The following is a 13,072-nucleotide window of genomic DNA, read 5'->3' as shown; positions in this document are numbered from 1 at the left end:
TCCACGGCCACGGAACCCTCAGGCCCCGGGAGCTCTGCCAGATGACCCCCTCCCCCCGCTATGGAACCCTCAGACCTGGGGTGTTCTGCCCAACACCTCTCCTCAGCTGCCCCAGAGCCCTCATGCCTTGGTGTTCCACCCAGTGATGCCTGTTCCCTATTCCCAGCTGCCACGGATTCTTCAAGCCTTGCTGTTCCACCACCTGACAGCTTTTGTATGATGGTACCTAAGGCATCTCCCCATAAATGACACATGCAGTCCATCACCCCCTACTCCCTCAAATACAATCTGTTTTACAAGCTCTTTGGAAGCTGTTTAACCAGCTGGAGAAAGGAAATGACCCTTACCCACATTGCCTCCCGAACTTCCTTATTTATTTCAGCCTGTGCCCTTACTGACACCAAGCAAGGAGCCTAGAGAGGGAACATGACCAGCTCCAGGTGGTAATATCTTAATTTATGCCCTGGATGAGGTGCTCCTGTAGGGGCTTGACTACAGATACAGGATTTACCATGGGCAATTCTTGATATAGCAAAAATCTTACTGCCATCTAGTGAGAGAAGGCTTAAAGGTAACTGGAATTCTGATGTGATGACTAACCACACAGGCTCTGCTCCTTTGGTTACCACAGTATCCTCTGAAACCGTGATGTGGGCACTGCTTGTAGCTGGAAGTTTCATGTGGCATTCACTCTCTGTATAGTGCGTGTCATGTTAGTAATGATAGCACATTCCACTGCTACTCTCAGTGCTGATCTCTGTGGAGCTTTGAGGCCCTCTGATTGGTGTTTGCCCATGCTTGCTTTTAACCTTCAGGGTTTTAAAGGAGATTCTTCTTACTGAGGCCTGGTCTACAGTACAGACTTAGGCTGACGTAAGGCACTTACGTTAAACTAATTATGTCAGTGTCCACACTACAGCCTTGCTCCCAACAATGTAAGTGCCGTACTACACTGACATAATAACTCCAACCTTCACGAGAGGCGTAGGGCTTATGTCGGTGTATTTAGGGTGATGCAATGTCCCTGTAGACACATTGGGTTACTTACATCATCTGTTGGCTGTCATTCTTTTCAATTTCATGGCTCCCTGCTGGAGTGTGAAATTGACAAGAAAGCCTGGCTCACAGCTCAGGCTGTCACCGGGGGATCGGTGGGGGCTCCCTGCTCCCAGACGGGCTGCCGACTGGGCTCCCCAGCTGCACCAAAGGTCACGGCTCCCTGCTGGGAACCCGCTAGCTCCCAGGCTTCAAGCGCAGAGCAGGGAGCCGAGAGCCCAGGGGGTCAGCCTGGCTCCTGGTGGGGAGCTGCATGTGGAGCTGAGAGCTCGGGCTCTCAGCCCCCCACACCGCCTCTCTTAAGTCGGTGGAAGCGCTCCTGATGAGAATGTGCACCACCGGCAGTAGTGTGGACATGAACCACCACAGTAATTACTGCGGTGGGTCTAAGTTGACCAGATATAGATTGGCTTAAGTTTGTAGTGTAGACATGTCCAGTGTCCTAAATTCTACCTTCCTCTGATGACCGGAATTGGGACCTGCTATGGAATCCTAGTTAGATGTTTGCTGAAATATTTCTCCCTCTTTTCAATAAATCACAGAACTGCCCTGAAATTGCAGACAAATTGTACTGATGGATTTCTTTCAAACACCTTCTGTGTCTTTGAGTCTTAGAAGTGAGTGTCATCACTTGCAACTCCAATGCATACATCTTTGCTTTGTAAACAGAGGTTACTCACTCCTTCCTTTCATTTTATTTATTTTTTTCTTTGTAACAATCCTCTAATGTTGTGCATCCCTTGGGGTAATTCCCTTTCCTGTCTCTCTGAAACACTCTCACAATCTCTCTTGCAGCTAAATAATAAATGAATACAACAAAACTCTTCCCCATCAAAGAAAATCATTTTAATTACAGATTTTGTTGTCAGCCTTTGTAGCGCCTCCTTTACTTTCACTTTAACTCAATTCTGTAGCTTGTGTTCAGTGGTCTGGAGCAGATTAATAGCTTGCATGGAGGATGAGCTCCCTAGGGCAAGCTTAAGAGTTGAGAGAGTACTGAATGACACCACATCTCTTTAAATACTTCATACCTTCTTTGAAGTTTGGGGCAGGTTCTCTCTCAGGTGCCCATGTGTAGCTGTCATCAGCATGGGATGAACAGAGAATGGATTAATCTCAGCTCTCTCACACACTCACCGTGTCTTTGTCAGCCACAGCAACACCTGTCTTGAAATGTTTAACCAATGGAGGGAACAATCTAATGATTATAACACTGGGTGCTGTGATTTGGTTGCTATGATTTCCCCCTTCCCCCCCCTTTTTTTTGGTAATGAATTCTTGGGGTGATTTTGCTTTTATTTATTTATATAGAGATATATAGATATATATTTCCTCTTCTGTTCATTCATTTTCCAGCCTTGTTTTCTTCCAGGTCTTGTTGCTCTCCACCTTCTCCTCCTGTGTTGCTGTGTGACGTGTCCTTTACTCCGCCTGCTTCGCTACCATCTCATCTCAATCTCAAGCCGTAGACAACTCGATGGTGCAGCCTCTTTCATGAGAAATCAACCTGCTTTTGATTTTGGTTTTTTGGTTTTGTTTTTAATTTTCTTCAGAACTTCACCTGAAAGGGAAGAGACAGTGTTAATTCATGGGTCTCTTATTCCATGCTAAACCGAGTCCGAGAGAGAAGGCTGGGCTGGTGAAAGGGGCACTGTTGGGTTAAAAATCATGTATGCAAAGAAATTCCCCTTACCTGTTTTACTAAAGACTTAGGCCCCAATCCTGCAGACTGCATTGTATGAGTGTACCTCTGCACCTATGTGAGGCTTTAATTAGTCTCTACAAGGGCGCAGGGTTCCATCCTGCAGCTTTCAGGATTGGGGCCTTAGATGGTTAAAATGGAGTGAGCGATTTCTAAAATCTGATTGATTTAAAAGGATCAGACTGTCCTTACTGATGTTGTCTACGTTTTGCACTTTCTTTATCTTTTCCAGTGAATGCAGACCTAGTAAATTCTTGTTTCTAGTTGATTTCACTGTCTGGTTCATATGGTCTAGTTCTGTGCTGCATTGTTTGGATTGCAAACACAGCAAGAGAATGCTTATGTTCAAGCCATATTTTACTTTATTAAATTTGGTAAAAACTTGTAAAACCCTAACTGACCTCACAATTTCCCTTTTAAGAGAAGAAGCGAAAATAATTGTTGGTAACTAAACAACTTGTTTCTCCTGAATTGGCTGCTGTTTGATGATGCATTTGTTTGTTTTTTATTACATATGTTGGAGATGAACATGAGCTAAACCCAGATTCAAACGCTCCTAAGCCTTGTGATTAAGAATTTAAGCCCAATTTGGATCCAGATATTGTGACGAGGCCCCATCTTTCCAGTGCATTGAACTTTTAGCAGGGTTCAAAATCAGGGTCCAAATTTTGCAGCTCGGGCTCCTCTGTTGCATATGCTAGTGATTGGGTGAATCTCTAAAACGGTTCCTAGACTCAGAAAAAGCCCAAAGATTGATTCTTATCTGAACCTCTTCGTTGTGCAAAATTGTTCTAAAAAATCTCTCCCTACCAGGCCTCTTTGAGAATTCCAGTAGTTCCTGTTATGGGGTTGGGCAGAATAACCTTTCATGACATACTAGAGTGCTTCTGATCCTAGCTACAAAAGTGGGCAGTTTTCCCAACCTAAGAAGGCTTGTGGTGTGGGCTTAGGGAGATGTTTTGGGTTGGTTCCTTGCCCATCCCTTATATATAATGAGTTGTCCCCTCTCAGCAGAGACACCAATGCTGCTATTAGAGCAAGGGGTGACCAATGTCTTGTATGAGAGGCCCTGCTGCTTAGTACTGCAGTTGGTGATTGGTCGGTGCTGCAGCAAATAACCTCCTTCCATACAGGATATGCAGAGTGGTTTAGATAAAGAGGACGCCACACCCTTTTGAAATGACAAGTGTGCCATGTTACTACAGTAATAGCTTTTGATGTTTGTAGACAAGGACAGGAGCATACTCTGCTGACCAATGCACTAATCCTACAAAAGTGTACACATGCACTTAATGTATGCATTGTGAATAGTCCTCCTAAAAGTCTATGTGATTACTCACAGGGCATAGCATTAAGCATGTGGGTGAATCTTTGCAGGGTCAGGGCCCTACCGTTTATATTGGGGCTACCAGAACCTATCCTTTTTCCTTTGCACTCTGAGAATGCTCCTCTCTACATCTGTAAACGTTCTCAGTGCAACCCTGGTCTACTCGTTGGTTCGTTACAGAGTTGGAGAGTGAAGGGCCAAACACAGAACCACAGTGCTGAATAGTCTTTGTGGTGCTGAAATGATTGGAGAAGACTCATTGGGAAAAATAGTTATTGCTGGTTTAGAAAATGTTTTTAATCTTGAAAACAATGTGCTGGGGCAGGAATGTGTGAATTGGGGAGGAGATCATTGAGACCCTGTTGCATTAAATCATGTGCAAACAGAAGGGGTGGAGAAGAAGGGCAAACAGACCCTACTAATAATATTAAAAATAACTGTATGGAGGTGGAACATACTCGGAGCTCAGAAGCTGTGAAAGGTCAGACTGTCCATATGAAATCTGCTACCTCTGGCTGAGTGTGTACCAGAGACCAGAAGAGCACCTTTTCTGTAGTACATGACCAGCAAAGAGTTCACCCTGACACAAGCAGTTAGTTCTCCTTGGCTGGAAGTCAAGCATTCTGTAATCTTTTCTTATGGCTTCAGAGCCTGCAGGTAAAGTCCTGCCTGTCTAGTTGAGACCTGTTCTTCGTCCTGAATCCCCCATGTTTTCCAGCATGCAGGGGGAAATTGAACAAAAAGGCACGAATGCACAGACTTCGAGAGGAGCAGTTTTGCAGAGTTCTGTAGGATGTAACCCTTGTTGCCGCTACCCTGGGAGAGCCTCTTGCTATATGGGATTCTGTAGTGACTCACAAAACAATCGCTGCTCTTGCGTTAAACGGGCACCGGTTTCCTCTCTCTCTTTGTTCCAGGCGGTCCCAGGTAATTGAAAAATTTGAGGCATTAGATATAGAGAATGCAGAGCATATGGAAACCAATGCGTCCGCAGGCCCCTCCCTTTCCAGCGAGACACGTCAGGGCAGGAGCGAGAAGAGGGTTTTCCCCAGGAAACGGGTAAGCCTTTCGTTTCTCTCTGAGGTAGGATGAAGGCACCTGCCTATGTTCTTGGAGGATGTGGTGTTGGCTGGCAGCTCATATTTAGTGCTCTCCCTAGTACAGCTAGGGTTGTCCTTGGCTGCAGGTCCTCACTGGCAAATCTCTGTGCATGGAGCACAGAATCTAGAGGTCTTGGGAAAGGGGGTGCATGTACCACAGTGGGCAGGCCTCGAGCACGAGTGAGCAGTGCAGATTTGCCACTCACTGCCCAGTCTCCTTGCTTTGCTGGTGGGATCAGAGCAGAAGACAAATCACCTTTCTCTCTCCCTCCCTCCGGGATAGGAAAGGGTGGCATCAGATCTGGCATGGAAAAAACACAGCAGATGACATGAAGTGTTAATAAAAAGAAATTAACTAATAGAAGTATGTGATCTTGAAAATCCTGTAGCCTAAAGTGAATTTAGATGTCCTGGCGCCAGACTAATGCCTCGGACTCTGTGTCCAGAAGAGCCATGTGCTTCTAGAAGCACATGAAGAAAACTATGGTGTGAGCTCATTAATTTGAATTGTGGAGTCTAAGAAATGTACACCACTGGGTCTTTGACGTTGTGAGAGATGGGAGTTGCTGTTTTGGGTTAATGTTGTTGTGGTAATCTGGGCTAATCCTGTTTTCAGGACTTCACCTCTGAAACTGCAGCAGTAGGATCCATCCTGGAAGTCTCCGCTTCCCCTTTGTCTCCACACCGTAGAGCAAAATCACTGGATAGAAGGTCCACTGAGTCCTCCATGACGGTGAGCCCAAAAGGTGTTTTCATTCAATACTGGCGTGTGGGAATGAAGGCATTGGCACGGTGTTCTTGGTGTGAATGGAAATGCTACGTCTCTTTCAGATGTTAGCCTTGTGAGAGCTCCTCTGCCATTGCTCTCAACCTCCACGGTGGACTTGGGGCCAATTCAGAGCTGGTGTAAACGGCTGCAATTCCATTGACTCGAACCCAATCTGAATTTGGCCCGGAGTATGTTAGAAGCTAGACCTGGAAAAGAGAAATCCTGTAGTTTATCTAGTCCATCCCCCTGCCAGGGCAGTGGAGAGGCAGAGACCTGGAGGAGGGGTTCGTTTTCCTAAGAGCAAGAGCTGATTTGGAAACTGGCTCCTCATGTCCCTATTTGGCAAACAATTTTTCTGTGTAATAGTCAGTTACCTGAGTGTTATGGTTTGCCATACAGGTGCCATGTGCTTAAAGTGACAAATCAACCCAACCATTACCAGAAAGGAACACTCCCTTCTTCTGTTCTCACATACTGTGTCATTCCCACCTGAGGTGGCTTACTCTACATCAGACCATTCCAGCAGGTTGCAGGTTAATACAATTTCCTGGGTCCCATTCAGTGCTCCAGAATCCGATCAAATGCAAGTTCACTACTCCCATGCAGTCAGATAACAACCCTTCAGACTTGGTGTATTAAGAAAAATTAACAAATGAACACGGAAGTGTTCTTAAAAGCGTTACGTTGTGTGTTTATGCAAAGTAGACATCAGTGGAAGAAAGCTTGAGAGGTAAGTTTGGAAACTGAAATCCGTAGCTTCCTTCCACTTGCAACCAACAATGTTAAAGATGGGCAGTAATACACAAAGCTTCCCCAGAACGAAGTTCTATTCCTTCTGTTTTGCTGTGCAATAACACAACCCCCTTATGTTTAAAGTCGCTTCGCAGGCCTGCATTCCTTGACAACAAAGGTCTTTATTTACCAATGTGAGTACAGCACAGTTTTAGAAATAATGATTTTTGCAACACAAAATTTCAGTAAGGCTTTGTATTTCTCTGTGATTCAAATGCCAACCAGACTTAAACAAGGTTAGCAGAACAAAATGAGACAACTTCAAGCAGTGCTTTCCTCCCACCTACTCAGTGTTGTATGCTAGTGGGTGGTATAAATGTGCATGCTGCTCTGTACATAAGACCCCTGACCCATTATAAATAAGTGCTACATGTTTGTCTGCAAACAGCTTTTGTTCGAGCTTTGTGTACAGACACGCACGCCCACCCAGCGTGCACTCACACACAAAGCATTGCATTTATAGATCAGTTTTTACTGTAGGATTCGTACATCTACAAAAACTCTTTATTTTTATACCGTTAGCACTGTTCCCAAGTTACTTAGTATTTGCGCAATTCAAGAAGCGTGACTTTGTGTTAACCATTTAGTTAAGGCAAGGAATTGCATAGTCCAAATAACAGGATATGCACTGTTTCCTGCACCACTTATCCCTTTATTTTGCAACTCCTGCTGTTAAAGTAACAGAAGTTGAACAATTCTGTTACCAACCTCATTCACTCACTGGTTTATTTCTTCCCCTCTTTTATAACTTTGTGATTCCAAGTTTCCCCTGAAGACTTGGCTAGTCCTATGGGACTGGGACATTTATTATCAGGCAAGTCTTTCTTCTCAGACACAGGCTAAGAGTTGCATTCACCCACTTCACCTTTGTTGTCAGGGTTTCTTTGGTTTGTGGCGGATCATTCATGTGTGGATGAGGTACTGGGGTCGAGTCACTTGGGTCCCTCTTAGGTCCATGTTCCGTCTGTCCCTTTGTCCCCCAGTCTGTGTGCATCCCTCTATTTGACCTGGTCATCATGGGCCTTCTAGTTCCACCAAGTTGTTAGTTCCAGGGTCTGGCTCTAGTTCCTTGTACAAAGGCACTGACCCCCCCTCCTCCCCCTCCCCCCACGTCTGTGCATGGCATGCAGCAAACACTGGGTGCAGTGACCGATTTGCCTAAGGGTATGTCTACCCTGCAGCTGGGAGTGAGCCTCCTAGCCTGGGGAGACAGACGCACATTAGCTCTGCTCAAACTGGCATGCTAACCTTTAGCAGCATTATGACACAGGCGGCAACTCAGGCTGGCCGCGGGAATCAGCCCACCCAACCCCCTGGGTCTGAGCTCGGGTGGCTAACCTGAGCTGTTCTGCCCAGGCCACAATACCCATGCTGCTATTTTTAGCATGCGTCTTGCTACCATGGCTTTTAAATCCTTAGCTTCACTAAGCTTAAAGTAAGAGCTCTAGTAGACTTCGAAGGTTTGCTAAGCAGGGATCTTGCCCTACTTTAATAGAAGATTCTTCCCCAGGGGCGTCATTTGCTACGGTGCAAGGGGGGGGCAATTGCCGCCCCCCCCCCCCCCCCCCCCCCCCGCCTTTTCATAGCTTTGTATGGTCCACCCAACATTGCCGGATATAGTATAATCACACACAGCGTTCAGAACTTTGCCCCTCCCAGAATTTTTCTGTAACAATGACCCTGCCCCTTCCCTTACAATTTTTTTTCAGCAAGTAAGTATTCGGCCCTTGAAAGTCTGTAACATCTTCACTAGTTCTGCTTTCCTTTGCAAAGTGCTTGGTTGGGAACAAATGAACGTGGCTCCAAAGTACAGTTTCTTCGTAGCAGTAGCGAGCTCTCCTCAACTCCCCAGGGGTGACCATGAAGCTCTCCTCTCTAGGCTGTGGCTCCCCAGGACCACTGGTGGTCTGATCAGAACATCTCCTCCTCTCACAAGGGAATCCGCTCTTTCATTAGCTTAACCAGTCCTAAAATAAAGATGCTGCAGCTCTCATAGCTTAGTGAGCTTGGTTTCTGGAAGCTCTGGATACTCAACACTGTCTCTTACCTGTGCCAAATCCATGCAGCATTCAAGGTGCCTTTTCAACAGGTATTATCTGTTCGGGGCCAGTGGGCGTATCCCACCTGGTCATGCTATTGCAAATGCAGGGTGGTCCTGGCCATTGGTGAATCTCTTTCCTGTCTCCTCCTTGGATTCTGTAGTGTTTCTGGAGCAGCATTCGGGTATTATTCCCCTGGGCTCTGTGATGCTGAACTGAGCACCTTTCCCCTTAAGGGGACACTCACTTGGGGGACAAACTGGATTTAATAGATTTCTGTTTAGATTTCCTTTCCCCTGTGTTCACGGCTTCCTTTGCCATTGCCAATAGATTTGTGCTGGTTCATTTAAACCTGGCTTCTCTCCTTCTCCTTCTCCTTCTCCTTCTCCTTCTCCTCCTCCACTCCCAGCTGCTCCTCGGACTAGATCCTGCTGTGAGGTTTCAAAGCCGCAATGCTTGGCATCCGTCACTTTCATGACAACAGGTTGTGATGTCCTAAAAACAGGATTATAGCTTGCCTGCAGGCTGAAGCTGAAGGAGGAGCTGCTCAGCGAGGGAGGGAGAATATTTCCACCACCTACATTAATATGCAATAAACAGGATGCGAAATAAGAAACTTTCAGCTCACCCCTGTGTGGAAAAGTCCCCTCTTCAGAGATAAAGGCTGTTCTTTTAGCCACAGCCTACTGTTAAATCCACTTATAAGGAAATCTGACCAGGGTTCCATATGGGGTTATGAGATGCTGGTACTCCCTTCATGCAAACCTCTAGGGTATTTCACAGCCTCGTAAATAGGAACTCGGCCTTATGTTGATACGCACTGTACCATGTGATTGCCAGCTGCCAGCCATGCCGGGCAGAGTTTATAAATAGAGGCAAGGAGTGAGGGCAAGGAGGCTTTGTGGATGGGAGACTAATGAAGAGCCACAAGGATAAGGTAGGCCTGGGCTTTCTGATTGTGCCAGCAGACTCCAGGCTTTGGTACCTAAGAGCTAATTGGGTGGGGGGCAGGGCCCTTAGAACCTGCCTTGCTTTGGAGAAAAATCTCCTTCCCCGTCACATCAGCGAAAGCGGCAGAGTCATGGATGTTGCTCCCCAGGTCTCATGTGCAATGCCTGGAGTTGAGCAATAATATGGTACTCTGGTATGCATGAGGGAGGCGATGCTCTGCCTCTCCCTGCCCCCATGGGGCATATCAGGGACCGCAGTTGGCACCACTTTGGTGTGAAACAATGGAGAAACCCAACAAGATGTTCTGGATAAATAGGCTGGACTCCATGTTGGTGGCGCCTTCTCTCCCCTCGTTTCCCCCCCAATTTGTCTTCCTGCTCCAGTAGCATAGACTAATCGTGTGGGGTCTGGCCAGCATGAAGCAAAACCTGGATCTTGGGTGACGGGAAGGGGTGGAAGTGGAACTTCTTGAGCAGGTTTCTGCTGGCTGTGTGCAGCTGCTGTCGGGGAACCTTGCACTTTGCTGAATCTCACCCTTGCCCCCAATCTCTGCCTGCCCAGCCAGCGCAAGGACTAGCATAGACACCTCCCCAATCCTCTCTTTACACTTAAATGGCAAAAGTCCAAAGACTCCTTGAGCAGGAGGCACTGGGCTCCTGCTCTTCTAGCCATGGGGGCTGTTTTCTTGCTTAGGGGAACTTTAGAATCAGAGAAGATCAGGGTTGGAAGAGACCTCAGGAGGTCATCTAGTCCAACCCCCTGCTCAAAGCAGGACCAACCCCAACTAAATCATCCCAGCCAGGGCTTTGTCAAGCCAGGCCTTAAAAACTTTATCTGATTGGGTTGCAAACCCTGAAACCAAAGCCTGATTGGACCCCGCTAGCTGGTCAACGTCCGCGACGATGTTGAGCTTTGCCCAACTAGTCTCCATTTGGAGACCTCCTATCTGCTTGCTTTCCCCCCGAGAGATGAAGAATTTCCATCTGTCTCACATCTGATGCTCCCCCGCAGGCCAGTTTCCTTGGCTTATTTTTTGCTCTCTGTTTTGATGACTCCTCCCTGCCCAGCCACTGCTGCACTCAGTTTTGTACACTTTGGGTGCCTTGGAGGAGAAAGTAGGACAGCTCTGCAGTCACCATTAAAACATCTGGCTAGTCAGTGGCTCCTTGTGCTGCTGTATGTCTGAGCAAGTGTGGACCAGAGAATAGCTTCTGCAGCTAGGCATCTTGGGAACTTGACAGCTTTTCCTTACCTCTCTTCTTACTAGCCCTTCTTTCTTATGAAGGGGACTCTGTAAGAAATGGCAGCAGGGCACGTGTGTTCCCCTGCAAAATACCTTCTGCATGACAGTGGCCGCCCAGGTGATACCTAATCGCTGAAACATCAAGGCCTTGTTTGCAGAAACCTTTTTCTTCACGTCTAGACAGGTTAAAAAGTCAGCAGCCTTGCCTATGCCAGCGTTCCCGCTGTTGCTCCCTCTGGACCTCCCCAGCCTGGGAGGGAATCCCAGTCGCCGTGGGGTAGGGGGGTAGAATCCCCCATGGGCGGGGAGATCCCCCGGAGCTCCCTAGTCCTCCGTGGGTCCAAGGGACCCCCAGAGCAGGCAGCAGGGGAACCCTTGCAGCTCCCCAGCCTGGGGGAGAATCATGGCTTTTGTGAATTTTTGTTTATTACCCGTGACCTGTCCATGACAAAATCATAGCCTTAATTATATGGTATAAATCACTGCTGTGGGATTTCTCCGTGGTAGAGTTGGAAGCCGGCGCTTCATCTGAATCCTCGAAAAGCTCTAAATGTCTCCTTTTCTTTCCTCTCCTTGCAGCCGGACCTGCTGAACTTCAAGAAGGGATGGCTGACGAAGCAATACGAGGATGGGCAGGTAAGTCTAGTGGGACATGCTCTTTCTCAGCCACCGTCTTGGATGCTGTGGTCAGTCAGCATTCGTATGTAACCACGCATTAGCCTACCTGTAACATGGCATCCCTGGGGAGAGGACTGTCCCTTTTCCTTGTGGCTTGGTGCAGTTGTCTGTCTGCCTTTCTGCACATGGTGTTGTGGCTATACGCGGAATCCAAATAAATGGCCCAGGGGGTGCAGCTGTGTGGCTGCTCGTGTGTGGGCAGGATAGATTCTTCGTTAACGATGAACTCAAAAGGCTTTCAACCCTGACTGCTGACACCCGAACAGTACAGGAAGCTGCATTTCCAGGGCTTCCTACCTTGCTGTAGAACTAAGAGGGCCTGAACGGATTAATAAGGGAGAAGAGTGAGTGCGTGTGTGTGTGTCAGTGTCACTCACACTCACACACACACACACTCACACACACATATATATTTCGGGCTCCTTATATGCTTCATGTGCAGTGCTCAGCATTTATATAGCACTTTCCACCTTCCCACAGTAACAAATGCAAGGGTAGATCTGTATTAGCCCTGTTTTACACCTGGGGGAAACCAGATGGAGGCATCTTGGCAGACCGGTGTGCAGGGAGAACTCGGTCAAATCTAGAGCCTGGCTCAGGCCAGGCAGCCATTGCTATGTGAGCTCTACCTATCTCCTCACCATCACCATGCGAGCAGGGTCTACCTGGGACAGGACTGGCTGGCATTCTGCATCGCAGAGGATTCAGGCCCCTGCATCTGAATGTCATTTAACAGGTTTCTAGGGAGTCGAGGTCAGCGTGGGCTGTAGCATTGGTTCTCTTGGCCTCATCTCCCTTGTGGCCACAGCCACCTCTTCAGCATCAGTAATCTGGTGCAGAACAGGCACCCTCGGAACCATGGGAACAATGAGAGAGAGCAATTAGATGAAATCAAAATGTCTCCATTAAGGCACTAATGGAAGCACCAGCTTCCCACCTCCCTCTCCTTCCCTCCCTGAGGGGTTGTGGTTAAGTGCTCAGCTCCCACAGTCTTGGCAGCTGATACTGGGCTGTGATTGAGCTCATGTTACTATTTATAAATAATCCCCTCCCTTGATTTTCCCCAGGTCTTCCCCCTGCTTCCCCCCGATCTGTTTGAGGAGGTAGTGCGGGAGGGAGTGATGTGGCCTGCGTAAGCTGGGGCTAGGATACAGAGTCTGAAGCTTGGGGAATTGGTGGGGAGTCCATCCTCTGCTCAAAGTGCCGCTACCATCAGGAGAGCGACTGACTGTAAAAATGACATCATGTTTGTGCCTTGCTTTTCTGCACACCCAGTGCATTTGGTTTAGCAGTGCTCTCCTGCCTGCCACCACTGCAGCTCGGCCTGCTGGGTGAAGAGCCAAGCTCTGTCCTGTCTATCAATCCCCAGCACTACAGACTGGAATCATAACTTGGTCAGCTCTTTGGGGGGGGGG

At 47.6% G+C, this 13,072-nt stretch overlaps 1 protein-coding gene across 9 annotated transcripts in view; it reads left to right on the top strand.

Moving 5' to 3' along the window:
• Positions 1–13,072, top strand: part of MPRIP (myosin phosphatase Rho interacting protein) — a 171,336-nt gene that overhangs the window by 116,926 nt on the left and 41,338 nt on the right. For all 9 annotated transcript variants that reach the window (XM_034784567.1, XM_034784562.1, XM_034784563.1 and 6 more), the window contains 3 exons: positions 5,003–5,144; positions 5,802–5,918; positions 11,559–11,615. In XM_034784567.1, the coding sequence (XP_034640458.1) occupies positions 5,003–5,144; positions 5,802–5,918; positions 11,559–11,615 (316 nt within the window). The remainder of the gene's footprint in view (positions 1–5,002; positions 5,145–5,801; positions 5,919–11,558; positions 11,616–13,072) is intronic.

Source organism: Trachemys scripta, chromosome 10, assembly GCF_013100865.1.
Source record: "Trachemys scripta elegans isolate TJP31775 chromosome 10, CAS_Tse_1.0, whole genome shotgun sequence".
NCBI lineage: Eukaryota > Metazoa > Chordata > Testudines > Emydidae > Trachemys > Trachemys scripta.
This window is presented reverse-complemented; position numbering and strand designations above follow the sequence as displayed.